The sequence below is a fragment of the Arachis duranensis genome, chromosome 10 (assembly GCF_000817695.3).
Source record: "Arachis duranensis cultivar V14167 chromosome 10, aradu.V14167.gnm2.J7QH, whole genome shotgun sequence".
In the NCBI taxonomy this organism is placed as follows: Eukaryota; Viridiplantae; Streptophyta; class Magnoliopsida; order Fabales; family Fabaceae; genus Arachis; species Arachis duranensis.
This window is the reverse complement of record NC_029781.3, coordinates 74952946-74967701: the sequence shown is the minus strand read 5'-3', so window position 1 is coordinate 74967701 and position 14756 is coordinate 74952946. Positions and strand designations below refer to the sequence as shown.

Here is a 14756-nt window from a genome sequence, read left to right as displayed (position 1 = left end):
ACTCGCAAGTTACCACATCCACTAGCTCCTTCTCTCATAGCTAGGCATATCATAATGATTTAAGATATAAGTGGTGAGATCGGAGGCTTAGAGTATGAAATTTGGCTTTTAGAACTCAAAAATCAACTTTGGGATGAAAACAGGTCCGCGCGTACGCGCACTCCACGCGCACGCGTGGATGGCCTCAAAAACTTCATCGACGCGCAAGCGTCATACACGCTAACGCGTGGATTAAAAATTTGCCAATCGACGCGTACGCGTCAACCACGTGTACGCGTGGGTGTTCTCGTGCCCCAGGCACAACACTGGCACAGTTCTGGCATAACTCTCTGGAAAATGGCTGGGCATTGGGTGCAGCACAATCGGTGCGCCCGCGCACATCACGCTCACGCGTGGATGGCATTTTCGGGAAGAACGGCGCAAAAGAAAAAAAGCCATAGATGTCTTAGAGTTCCTTTGTACATCTTTGTTGTGTATCATGATTCTGTGGGAATCCCCTTGTAAGTTGGGTTAGCACTTTACAAGTTGTAATCAGATTGGTTATAGTGAAATTCCATCATATTTGTGATGGAGACTGGATGTAGGCTGCACTGCACTTAGCAGCTGAACCAGGATATATCTGGGTGCAATCTTCTTCTCCTTCTACTCCATTTCTGTTTTCTACCACACACGAGCAAAAGCCAGAATTATCTCGTGCCAAGTGACGAGACAAAACTGAAAGTCTCGTGGCAAGGGACGAGACAAAACAAAGTTGCTCGTGTCAAGTGACGAGCAAAAACAGAAAAGTCTTTTCTGAAGTTCAGCAAGTATTAGCATTCGAAAAGGGGGCTAAGATTCAACCCCCCCTTCTCTTAGCCACTGAAACCATCAATGCCTATCTTAGGGCCTCTAGCTTAAGTATTTCCTACCACATTACATATTAGATACGGGAAACCGAAACCATACCTTAGCCGATTTTCCAAGCTCAACCGGAGCACTTCCAAACCACTTATCCACAAGCTCTCAAGGCCTCAAAACCTCCAAGAACAGATTTTTCACCACCAAACCCTTTTCAAGCTTTTCAAAATCACCAATCAAGCTCCAATATCCACACATACACAACCTAAGCCACAACCATCATACCCATACACAACATCTCAAAACCCAAACATCATAAAACAAAAAAATACACTAGGGTTGAGAATCTTACCACACCCAAGGTCCAAGGAGACAAGATTAACCTTCTCCTTCAAGAGAGTTGGGTCCTATAATATCAAAGAACCCAAAATCTCAACATTTCACTCATGAAACTCGAAAATAAGGGCTGAAATTTCGAACAGCAACACGTGGCTTACCTCAAGATTGATTGTATGGGTTTTGTAGAGCTCTCTGCGGTGAACGCATGGCCGCAAACGGAGCGGCAATCGGAGCTCTAGATCAAAAGTTATGGTGATTTGAAGATCAACCAAGGGAGAGAACTTGAGAGAGTGTTCTTCCTCCCTTTCTCTCTAATTTCAGCTTGTGTGTGTAACAAATGAGGAGAGAGAGTGCTGAAAACTAGGGTTTTGGTTAAGTTATGTTGGGCCAAGGGCCCACTTTGGGTCCAATTGGCCCGGTTTGGCCCGTTCGGTCCAATCTTGGTCCGAATTCTATGAAATTGGTACCGAAATTTTCGTCTCAACCTCCTCTATCATATTTAGCCACAAAAATCACATTTTGGGCTTTCCAGAATAAATTCTTATTTATGGATTAATTAGCAGTTAATTAACCGGGTTTTACACCTAGCACACAAAAATCTTTAAAAACCCTAATTAGCTCACCCATTCAACAAATTATATTTATAACAAAAATTTATGTGCTACGTATAAAAAAATTTATTCTATGGATAAAAATGTATATGCTATGTGTAAAAATTTCTATGATATATTGATAAATTTGCGTTATGTACAAAATCTTTTATGTCACTATAAATTTTTGTACTGGAAAATATGAAAAAGAAAAAGCAATAACACATTCATGTGTTTTTTTTGTTAGACTTATGCCAACTTGACTGTACTTGATTACACGTATACATGTAAATTTTAATCACTTAATTATTTTCTATTGAATTAGACAAATTAGTAAAAGAAAATAGGGTTTGGTGGGAGTACGTACTTCGTACTTTGTACAATTTTGAAAATCGAAGATGAGTGGTGGAGTGAGCGGGGAAGAGACTTTGAGAGTGAAATACGGCGAGGCAGCCGATAATGTCGGCGGAAGAGATAACGGGGAGAACAGGGGAGGGCTTGCATCAGGGGAAAAGGAAGATCATATTTCAGGAGGGTTTTTAAGCCTTTGAAGGTTTCTTTCAGGGAGTTGTGAATTCTAAGATTGCTAAAACTTTTTCACTCGTTGAAACTTTGTCAGGAGATAACATTGCAGTAGTATATAGGAAGCAAGGAGATCTCTGGCCACCGAGTATAATGTTTATCCAAGACGCTAAGAATTGTTTGGCAGAACTTTATAATGATGATATAGTGATTAAGGTGCTAGGTAAACATTATAGCTACACTGGATTGTCTCATAAACTCCGAACGGTATGACGGATTAAGGGAGGTTTTAATTTATTGGACGTGGGGTTTGACTATTTCCTTGTGAAGTTTGATGTGGCTAAGGAGCGAGAAAAGGTTCTCTTAGGAGGTTCATAAATGATTGAGGGAAATTATGTGGCAGTGAAGTCTTGGGGATCAAGAGTTCAGATAAAGTGAAAACTATTTTGGAGCAACTTTAGTGTGGATTAGAATTACTGGATTACGAATTTGGTGCTACCAAAAAGATGCAATGCTCCGTGTTGCGACTTCAGTTGGCATCCCCGTCAAGGTTGATTTGGCAACAAAATTAGCTGAAAAAGGACGATATGCTCGTGCCTGTGTTCAGATATATTTAGGATTGCTCGTGACGAAGAAGATTCTTGTTGAAGGTGTTGAATATGAGGTTGAATATGAAAGTCTTCACCTTATTTGTGACTCTTGTCTCAAGTTTGGTCATGATATGAAGGTGTGCAAGACTGACAGCAACACGGGAGGAGAAACTAATTCCAAGGTGGTCAGTGATGTAGCAAAGCAGCCAGAAAGATTAAATTCAAAAAATCCGGTGCATGTGAAAATGGCAAGTTTCCATTTTAGCAAGAATCTTGGAGGTGAGACCGTAACTGTTGCAGTCTCGAATTTGGTGAAGAGTGATTTGCATGCTATTCATGTAGACCATGCTCAACATGAGAATTTGGAAGGTTAGACTCAAGTGATTAGGAAAGAAAAGTATAAAATGGGTCAAAAGCCTTCTCCTAGCACCTATCAGGTCCAACAAAAAGCAAAGAAAACTCTTAACAAGGCTACCAATACTTGGACAAGGTCTAATCATCAACGTACAACACATGCTATCGGATCCAAAGTAAAATTAAGCAGGGGTATCAATATTGGAAAACTGGTTAGTGTGGCTTCTTCGGGGACCCATCACAATGTACATTATCAGCAGCAAGGTGAGACAACAAATGTCACTGTGCAGAAGCATCCTCACTCAAACTCTTTGCAGAATTTGCCTGCAAATAAGGATGGAGCATCGGCGGCGGGGTAACGCAAGTTTTGACAGAGAAAATTGTGTTGCAACTTGAGAGTCCATTAAAGGCGGGATCATCGAAGACAGGGACATCATGTTGAGTCTCGGGTTTTGTTATTGGAGCTCCCTTTTTGCTGTTTTTTATGGACAGTTTCAATATCATAGCCTAGAATGTGAGGGGTGCGTCTAACAAGATGGCCCGTGTGCATGGCAAAAATTTGGTAAGAATATATAAACCATCTTTTTTCTTTCTCTTTGAGACTCATACTGTGTTTAATAATTTGAAGAATTTTTAGGATAATTTGGGTTTTCATTGTGTTGGTGTTGAGAAAGCAGTAAGACACAGGGGTGGCATTTGGTTTCTCTCTTCTATTGCAAATGCTTCTTGTATGGTTACTAACCAAACTGACCAATGTATTACGGTGAAAGTGAGTTTGGGTAACTTAGTTTGGCTTTGTAGTGTAGTGTATGGGAGTCCCAAATTCAAAAAAAGAAGTATATTTTGGGATCATTTGCATTCTATTAATTCAGGCCATAATGGACCATGGCTGGCCGTTGGTAATTTTAATGAGATTGTGGCGCCAGATGAGAGTACGGGTGCTTATTTTTCTTCTCACAGAGCAAGTCTATTAGCTACTACTCTAGATGATTGTGAACTCTTTAATCTTAAACTTACTGGTAGGAGATATACTTGATATAGAATCGTTCAGGATGGCAGGGACTTGGCTAAAAAGTTGGATAGAGCACTAGTTAATAAGATGTGGATGACAATATTTCCTGAGGGCTATTGTGAAATTCTTAGCAGGCTTCATTCTGATCATTGTCCTATTTTAGTTCGTTGTCATGGTGGCCCCAAAGTGAAAGGTTCTCATCCTTTTAGGTTCTAGGTTGCGTTGGCAACACACCATTCTTATAAACATCTTATTAGTAAGGCTTGGAATCAAGGGTTTTGAGACGTTACTGAAAGGTTTAAGATGGTTCAATATATTTCTTTGGACTTTAACTCAAAGGCTTTTGGAAATATTTTTGTGCAAAAAAGTAATCTGAAATATCAGATTGATCAGATTCAACGGTGTTTGGAGGTTACTGATAGAGAAAATCACAATGGTTCGGAATTTTTAGCAAAACAATTTCTTTGTTGATAGCATAGTCCAAACCAACAAATAATTCTCTCAATCAAAGTTTAATTTTCAAACAATAAATAACCGAGATCAAGAGTAATTCAACATCGGGTCGTCTTTGACGATTGGATTCTTGCTAGTAAAGAATTTTATAAAAATATTATCGCATTGTAAGTATAGTTTCTAAACTAACAGAGAATCCTTTCGTGCAAAAGTTTTTGTTGTCATAAGTAACAAACCCAGTAAAATTTATAAACCGAAGTATTCAAACCTCGGGTCGTCTTCTCAAGGAATTGCAGGTAGGGGTGGCTAGCGGGGAAGCCCGCCCCGCCCTGCCCTGCCTAGTGAGGCGGTCCCAAAATCCCAGCCCGCCCCGCCTAACGGCGGGCTGGCGAGCTAAACCTGCTAAATATCCTCTTTTTTTTTTACTTTTAACTATTAAATAATATATATAAAGGCATAAAAAAATCTCTTCTATTTTTTACTTTTAACTATTATAATTATTTCTAAAAGTATAAACAAATTATAATTTTTATATTTACAAACATTAAAGTCTTTGTAATTATAAATATCTAATAAACATAATTATAAACCAAGTTTTCATCCAAAATATAATTATAAATATTGTTCCCAAAGCAAAATAAACATAATCCAAAACATAATTATAAATATTGTCTCTAAAACAAAATAAACATAATCTAAAACACTCAATTTTCATCTTCATTCTCTTGTAAGTTGGGTTGGGAGAAGTTGGGTTTTGGTAAAAAAAAATTGTAAAAATACCGCCTTGCTAAAAAATACTAAGCCCGGCGGGGAAGCCCGCCCTGCCCCGCCAAAGCCCACGGTTTAAGCGGTGCGGGTTAAGCGGGCTTTTGCTATTTGGCCGTCCTAATTTTCTAGCCCAATCCGCCTTTTTTGGCGGGTTATGCGGGCCGGTCCAGCAGATTTAGGCCCGTTTGTCACCCCTAATTGCAGGGAGGTGTGTTTTATTATTGGTTATGGAAAATAGTATTTTTGGGTTTTTGAAAGGTTTGAACAAGAGAAATAAATTGCAGGAATTAATAAATCAATAGCTAAGAAAATTCTTGGCAAGGTATGAAAACTAGAAGTCATATCCTAGTTATCCTTATCAATTGTGATGAGAATTGCTTGTTGCTCCCACTTAGTCAACCTCTAACTATGAAGGCAAGTCAAGTGGATAAATCAATATGAATCCTTAAGTCCTAGTCAATTCCCAAAGAAAGAATAGAGTTAGTGGAATTCAAGTCAATTGTCAACTTCCAATTATCAATCAACAAAAGAGTTTGATAACTCAAGAGTCTCTAATTACTCAACCAAAGCCAAGAATATAGAAAGCTAAATAAAAATCATATATCTAAAATACCTCAAATTGCATTAATAGAAGAAATCAAATCTAACATGGAAAAGTTCATAAGCCAATTTGGCAACATAAGTCATTAATAAATAAAAGCATTATAGTATCTAAAAGTAGAAGAGAAATCAAAATAAAGGAATATTGAACCTGGTAAGAAGAAACAATCCTAATGACTAAAAGAAATCCTAATTCTAAAACCTAAGAGAGAGGAGAGAACCCATCTCTCTAAAAACTACTTCTAAAATTGTGAATATTCAATGTTGTGTCATGTATGTCTTGAGTCTCTGTATGTTCTCTGGCTTTATTCTTTGTTTCTGGGCCGAAAATTGGGTCAAAACGCGGCCCAAAATTGCCCCAGCGATTTCTGTTAATTCTGCAGATCGCGCTTGTCACGCGTATGCGTCGGTCACGTGTACACGTCGTTTAATGATTTCCCCTCCATGTGTGCGCGTCAAGCACGCGCTCGCGTCGTTTGCGCGAACTCCAATCCACATATACGTGTCAAGCATGCGCATGCGTCATTGTGATTTTGTCCAAATCACGGCACGCGTCAGCCATGCATGCGCGTCGCTGTTCGCTGGTTGTCTCCTTTATTTCTTGTGCTCCTTCCCTTTTCGCAAGCTTCCTTTCCATTCTCTAAGCCATTCCTGCCCTATAAAGCCTGAGACACTTAACACAGGATCACGGCATCGAATGGTATAAAGGGGGATTAAAATACACAATTTTAAAGCTTTAGGAAGTAAGTTTTCAATCCTAGAATAAATCCAGGAAGGAATTTGTAAAACCATGCAAATCATATGAATAAGTGTGTGAAAAGCTGATAAAAACCACTCAGGTTAGCACAATATAAACCATAAAATAGTGGTTTATCAACCTCCCCACACTTAAACATTAGCATGTCCTCATGCTAAGCTCAAGGAGACAAAGAGAATGAATAAGGGACAGTAAAACTCATGAAATGCAACCTATATGTGAATGCAACTATATGCAAAATGCTTTTATCTACTTGGTTAAGGGTAAACAAATCTTTTAAGAACAAATATGAACTGGATTTCACTAATTCAAATCACAAAATAAAGTACAAGTAAACTTGCAAAAGAAAATAGCTCATGAAAGCAGGGAACAAGGAATCGAGCATCGAACCCTCATTGGAAGTGTATACACTCTAATCGCTCAGGTGTTTGAGGTTCGATTCTCTCAATTCTCTACTAATCTTGCTTTCTAAGACTTGCTCTTCATCTAACAATCAAAAAAAATTTAATGCACTAATACACAAATCAAGAGGTCTTTTAAGGGTTGTAATGGGGTCAAGGTCAAGGTAGGATTGTATTTGGTCAAGTGGGCTAAAATCTGAATCCTTAATTAACCTAAACTTTCCACCTAACTTAGGACAATCCATGTAATTACAATGCAAAATTTAACTACCTATTAACAATGTTTACCACACATTCATGCATCCCAAATTTAAGTACAACTCATATGCATTGATATTATTACTTAACTTGGGGCATTTTGTCCCCTTTTATTATTTGCTCATTTTCTTTTCTTTTTTTCTCTTTTTTTTCTTTTTCTATTTTCTTTTCTTAAATTTTTTTATATTTTTTTCATAATTTTTCTTTCTTTTGCTTTTCTCAAGGCATATGATTAAGGTATTTGAATGCATGAACATATTCTCAACATTCTTTCACATTTTCAGAAAATTCTAACATACTTAATTCTTAAACCAAATGTTTTTAAATCCAATTTCTCCACACTTAAATCATAAGCACTCTCACTTAGTCTAAGCTAACCAAGGATTCAAATTAAGTACATTATTGTTTTTCGCTTAGAGTTAATGATGTGCTAAAGTAAAGAATAAAATGGGTAAAATAAGCTCAAATTGGTTTACAAAGGATAATGAAAGGTTAAGTCCATATGGGTATGTAAGCTTAGTAAAACAAGGCCTCAATCATATAAGTGCATGCATAAATCAAATAATGGAAATATAGAATTAAGCAAGACAAAGATCACAATTATAGAGAGAAAAACACACACCAAAAAATAAAATATTGGATGATAAGATGCAACCAATCAAATAGGCTCAAAATCTCACTGGTTTTGTGTGTTCGAGCTCTAAATCATGTTCCAAAATAATATTTCTTCAAACAAGTTTCTCAAAAATTTTAATTCAAATTAGTGAAATGCTATAAAAGGTTTCTTGAAAAAGAAAATATTACTTCAACCAAGTAGTGGTAAAATATGCACACAATGTACCAAACATGCAATCAAAGATGCAACTGAAACAACTAACTACAAAGAAGAGTAAGAATTGGTGTTGAAAAGGAAGTAGCTAACAACCGGAAGTTGGTATCGACCTCCCCACACTTAAAGATTGCACCATCCTCGGTGCATGCAAAGACGTACAAGTGGATGGGTGTGGTGGTTCCTCAGCTGGTGCTCTTTTTGTTCCTCTCCTTGCCGGTGGGTTAGAAGCAGCTTTCTCCTTACCCTTCTTGGTGGCCATCTTGAAAAGGGAAAAAAGAAGAAAGGTGTATGAGTTCAAAGGGATAGAGCAAGGAAGGAGACAGTACGAGTGATAAATTTGCCAAGGTAAAGGTAATGAGCTAAATACATGGTCGCATTTTGACGATTGGATTCTTGATGCGGTATTTGTAACCCACTAACTTACCGGCAAGTGCACCGGGTCGTACCAAGTAATACCTTACGTGAGTAAGGGTCGATCGCACGAGAATTGATGGATCAAGCAACAATAGTGTTTGATAGGATTAGTTAGGCAAGCAGAAAATGGTTTTGAGATATTCAAAGAGCATTAAACAGTAGTTTAAGAATTTCAGAAAGCAAGCAGCAATAAGTTGGGAATAAAATATTTGAGAGAACAGTTAAGGCTTCAGAGTTATCTATTTTCCAGATTGATTTTTCTTACTAACTAATTTAATCATGTAAGATTTAATTTCATGGCAAACTATATATGACTAGACCCTAATTCCTTAGACCTTCCTAGTCTCCTCTAAGATTCATCAATTGCCAATTCCTTGGTCAATTATTTCTAATTAGAAGGTGAAATTCAAATTCAGTTTATATGCCATAGAAATCATAATTATCCAAAAATAAGGGGATTATATGTCACGTATCCCGTTAAATACAAACAATTAGAAATTTAGGATAATATGTTTTCAAGTAAAGAGCTTTTCCAAGTTTTACAAGAACTCAATTAGAACATGGGTCATACTTCCGTTTCACCCAATGTTCATAAAATAAAGAACGAAAATAATTATTGAAATATAAATAAAAAAATGAATTAAATTAGAAAGACCATACAGATAGACAGAGCTCTTAACCTTAACAATGGAGGATTAGTTGCTCATGGTTCAGAGAAGAAAAATAAGAGTTCTGGTAAAAATGTACTATCCTCCCAATCTGATGGCATCAGATCCCTTTTTATAACTAATCCTAATAAATTTAAAATCTAATTATCTAAAATTAAAAATAATATCTTTTCTTAAAAATAAGATTTGAATTTAAATTCGAATTAATTAACAAGTCTTCAGCTGATGGGTGGGGACCACTTGATTTGTCCATTCTACAGCTTCTAATATGTGTTTTTTGGGCTAGAAACTAGGTCAAAATGCGGCCCAAAATCCACGCCAGCGATTTCTGTAAATTCTGCAGATCGCGCACGTCACGCGTACGCGTCAGTCACGCATACGCGTCGCTGAGCAAATCTTCAATTCATGCGTACGCGTCAGTCACGCACACGCGTCGCCATGGATACCTCCAATTCACGCGCACGCATCAGGCGCGCGTGCGCGTCGCTCCTTGCAGCCATCTTCTTTTATTCTTGTGCTGTAGAAACTCCATCAATTTCTGCCGAATGCTACCTAAAATAAATAGTATTGCATAAAACTCAAAATAGCATCCATAGTGGCTAAAATATAATTAATTCTTAATTAAACTCAACAAATTAGATGCAAATTCACTAGGAAAAGATAGACAAGATGCTCACACATCACAACACCAAACTTAAACTGTTGCTTGTCCTTAAGCAACCAAAATTAATATAAGCTTAGGATGTGAATTTGCATGAGAATGAGAGTTCGATTAAGCTCGTGTCTCTTTTTATAGTGGGGTTTATAACTGTAATCCTGAATAGGTTTGGCATCTCACTCTCCTTTAAATCAGAAGGATGTCACTGTCATCTGAAATTTGAATCCGGATAATATTATGAATTCTCTGATCTTTTATATTTCAGTTTAATACTTGAACACAGCAAAATTTACTTTAATTCATTTTTCTTTGGTACTTTGCACCTTGAGCCTAGCCGTGACTTAAATGTTTTGTCTCAAGGGTTACTTGACACAGAAACACCACAAGCACTTAACTGGGGAACTCTCTATGAGTTCTAATTTTTCTTTCAGTTAGTCCCAGACAGTGGTACTCAAAGCCTTTGGCATACTCTGTTAAGCGCACTTGGTCTCGATTCTAAGTGTTCTGTCTCAAGGATTACTTGACACAATCACACCACAAGCATATGACTAGGGAAACAACTCTTTGAGCTTTTAATCATGTCTGACCTCCCTAGTCATTGATGCTCAGAGCCTTGGACCTTGCTTTTATTTATTAATTATTATCTATTTTTTTTCTTTTGCTGTTTCTTTTGCTTCAAAGATTAAATTTTTGTTTATTTCAGAGAAGTCATAATAATTCTCTAAATTTCTGTTCCTTATACATCAACATCCCTTTATTCAAATTTAAATATGCACTGTTCATATCATGCATTCAGAAGTACCATTAATACAACCACATTTAAGTAAATAAGACTATTTAAAATTAACTCAATTTCTCATGCAATACATCACTTCTTTTTTTTCCTCTTTTAGATTCAAGTTCAGTGAGTGGTACATGAAACATATTTTCTACATTAAAGCAATTAAAAGAAAACTAAACTAGTCCTAGGATTCTAACTAATAAAGGATCATGCAGTAAACAAAGCCAAAATAGCAAAAAGCCAGAACATAACATAGAAGAAGAGGGGAGGAACAAAAAATGAGAGGAACTCAACCACCTTAGTTATCCTGGCGCTCACTTTATTCTTCAGGTTGTGCTCCTCAATGAAGATGATTCGCCTCCCTTTTGTGCCAAAAAACCAATAAACGCAGCGTCAACACCAAACTTAAAGGTTTGCTTGTCCTCAAGCAAAGAAGAACTGAAAATAAAAACAATTAGTGAAAAGAAAGAAAAATATGAGGATAAAAGAACAAGAGAGAATTAGGAGTGGGAGAGAGAGAAAGAAAGTGAAAACTGTGCGGCGAACAAGTGTAGTTGTGCGGCAAGGGCGACGCGTACGCGTGGGTCGCGAATTTTCTTAATGACGCGTAAGCGTCAGGCAGGCGTCCGCGTGCCATGGGTTTTGTGCGATTCACGCAAAGGCAGCCGCACGCACGCACAACTCTCTGTTCACATGGCTTGGGAACCAATAATTTCATACGACACGTTCGTGTCATGCACGCGAACGCGTGGAGAACCATTTTTGCAAATGACGCGCACGCGTCAGGGACGCGTACGCGTGAGTAATTTTGTGCCTCTATCACGCTTCCTGCCCCAAGGCAACACAACTCTCTACCCAAACACTCCTTTACGTCGATTTTGTAGGTCACATGTACACATCAATGACGCGCACGCGTGGATGGCGATAAGTGCAAACGATGCGCACGCGTGGGGTACGCGTACGCGTGGTCATGTTTGTGCACCAAGCATGGGTCCAGCGCCACTCCTGTGTAACTCTCTATCAAATTTCAATTTTCACGCACACATGATTGACGCGTTCGTGTTAGCGACGCTTGCGCGTCGTGTGCTTCTTTCTTTCTTTTTTTAGCTTGAGGTGTTCGGTTCCTAAAGTAACATAGCTGCATGATCAGAAAATTAGTAAGAACTCAAATAAAAAATAAATAAGAAAACTACTACTATGAAAAATAAAAATAGCTAAGGATACGAAATTATCGGGTTTCCTCCCGACAAGCGCTTCTTTATCGTCACTAGCTTGACGGTCAACTTCTCTAAGGAGGAGGATCATAGGAGCTCAGCTCTTCACCCCTTACTTTAAACTTCTTTCTTGTGTCTCCATAACGTAGCTCAATATGCTCCAGAGAGAGAATTCTGATTACTGTATAAAGCCATACTGGATTGCTGGTCAACACCACCTTCATTCATGGGGAGAAACCTTCAGTGGGGATCTTTTTGTTTCTCCATCCTCTGGGTACTTTCTTCTTTTTGGGAACCTCTTCCTTGGTAGATGATGCATTCCCAACACCAAACTTAGGTTTGATGTCAGGAGGAATTTTATTGATTGTTGCCAAGGGAGGTTTAAGCTACAGATTCTGCTGTGTATCATCAGGGGGTTTTTGAAGGGTTGGATCAATAAGCTCAGCCTGCATGCACCTTTCTTCTTCACCTGTTGAATGTATATCTTTGAAGACATGAAAGACCAGTTGCTCATTATGCACTCTAAGCACTAATTCACCCACTTCTACATCAATCAGAGCTCTTCCTGTGGCTAGGAATGGTCTTCCTAGAATTATAGAGGCATTCTCATCCTCCCCCGTGTCAAGAATCACAAAGTCTGCTGGGAGGAAGAACTTACCCACTTTGACCAAGATATTCTCCACTAATCCGTATGCAGGCTTTATAGATTTGTCTGCCATCTGTAATGCTATCTTTGTGGGTTATGCCTCTTGGATTTAGAGCTTTTTCATCACAGATAAGGGCATTAGATTTATGTGTGCCCCAAATCACATAGGGCTTTCTCAAAGGTTGTCCTCCCAATGGTGCATGGAATTTGAAAGCTCCCTGGATCTGGCATCTTCTTTGGCAAGTTATTCTGAATTACAGCACTATATTCCTTAGTCAAGACTACTGTTTCATCTCCCTTTAAATGTTTTTTCTTTGACAACAGCTCCTTCATGAACTTGACATGGATAGGCATTTGCTCTAAAACCTCAGCAAAAGGAATATTGATTTGTAACTTTCTGAAGATTTCCAAGAACTTTGAGAACTGCTTGTCCTTGGTCTCCTTTTGAAATCTCTAAGGATATGGCATCTTAGGCTTGTACTCAGGAGCCTTTGGCAATGTAGGATGAGTGTCAAGAGAGTCTGGGAATGGATTGTCCATACGCTTTGGAGGGGTGTACTCCAATTATCCCTTCTCCTCTGGAGCTTCCTTTTCAACTAGCTCTTCATTAGCCTTGGTCTCAGAGCCAGCTACTTTACCACTTCTCAATTGAATAACCTTGCAATCTTCTCCTAGGTTCACCACTGTATCACCTTAAAATGTACTTGCAGACCTCTCAAGTAATTACTTGCTCAGTTGGCCCACTAGCACCTCTAAATTTCTAATGGAGGCTCTGGTCTCCTACATAACTTATGCTTCCGTACTTGCCACTTGTCCACTTATCAAGGTGATAGCCTTGCATTCCTGGTGCACGAAATTGTGATCAATACTTTTCCCAACTCAATTAATCCCCGGTGATGAACACCAAAAACTTGGTGTTCAATACCATGGCATAAACACAACTTCGCACAACTAACCAGCAAGTGTACTGGGTCGTCCAAGTAATAAACCTTATGCGAGTAAGGGTCGATCCCACAGAGATTGTTGGTATGAAGCAAGCTATGGTCACCTTGTAAATCTTAGTCAGGCAAACTCAAATGGTTATGGATGATGAATAAAACATAAAGATAAAGATAGAGATACTTATGTAATTCATTGGTGGGAATTTCAGATAAGCGTATGGAGATGCTTGATCCCTTCCGTCTCTCTGCTTTCCTACTGTCTTCATCCAATCCTTCTTACTCCTTTCCATGGCAAGCTGTATGCAAGGGTTTCACCGTTGTCAGTGGCTACCTCCCATCCTCTCAGTGCAGAATACCACAGACAAGGTTATACCTTCCGGATTCTCTTGAATGCCGCGATCAATTCTAGCTTATACCACGAAGATTCTGATTAAGGGATCCAAGAGATATCCACTCAATCTAAGGTAGAACGGAGGTGGTTGTCAGGCACACGTTCATAGGTGAGAATGATGATGAGTGTCACGGATCATCACATTCATCAAGTTGAAGAACAAGTGATATCTTAGAACAAGAACAAGCAGAATTGAATAGAAGAACAATAGTAATTGCATTAATACTCGAGGTACAGCAGAGCTCCACACCTTAATCTATGGTGTGTAGAAACTCCACCGTTGAAAATACATAAGAACAAGGTCTAGGCATGGCCGAATGGCCAGCCTCCCAAAGAGGGTTCAATCATAAAAACATGATCAAAAGCTTCTTTAATACAATAGCAAAAGGTCCTATTTATAGATAACTAGTAGCTTAGGGTTTACAAAGATGAGTAAATTACATCAAAATCCACTTCCGGGCCCACTTGGTGTGTGCTTGGGCTGAGCATTGAAGCATTTTCGTGTAGAGACTTCTCTTGGAGTTAAACGCCAGCTTTTATGCCAGTTTGGGCGTTTAACTCCCATTCTGGTGCCAGTTTGGGCGTTTAACGCTGGGAATTCTGATGGTAACTTTGAACGCCGGTTTGGGCCATCAAATCTTGGGCAAAGTATGGACTATTATATATTGCTGGAAAGCCCAGGATGTCTACTTTCCAACGCCATTGAGAGCGCGCCAATTGGGCTTCTGTA

General features: G+C 38.6%; 1 protein-coding gene across 1 annotated transcript; it reads left to right on the top strand.

The window, feature by feature from the left end:
* The first annotated feature begins 2225 nt into the window (after nucleotides 1-2225).
* LOC107470272 (uncharacterized) lies at nucleotides 2226-3252 on the top strand. The gene is made up of 3 exons (XM_016089667.1): nucleotides 2226-2301; nucleotides 2386-2511; nucleotides 2795-3252. Exons 1-3 carry the CDS (start codon nucleotides 2226-2228, stop codon nucleotides 3250-3252), a joined length of 660 nt encoding a protein of 219 aa, XP_015945153.1.
* The last annotated feature ends 11504 nt before the right edge of the window (nucleotides 3253-14756 follow it).

What these genes read in the sequence shown, in the direction of transcription:
- LOC107470272 (XM_016089667.1), top strand. Translation starts at nt 2,226, where the DNA reads ATGTCGGCGGAAGAGATAACGGGGAGAACAGGGGAGGGCTTGCATCAG. An exon ending in GAAGATCATATTTCAGGAGG is followed by an intron (nt 2,302 to 2,385) that starts GTTTTTAAGCCT and finishes AAACTTTGTCAG; the next exon opens with GAGATAACATTGCAGTAGTA. An exon ending in TATAGTGATTAAGGTGCTAG is followed by an intron (nt 2,512 to 2,794) that starts GTAAACATTATA and finishes GCTACCAAAAAG; the next exon opens with ATGCAATGCTCCGTGTTGCG.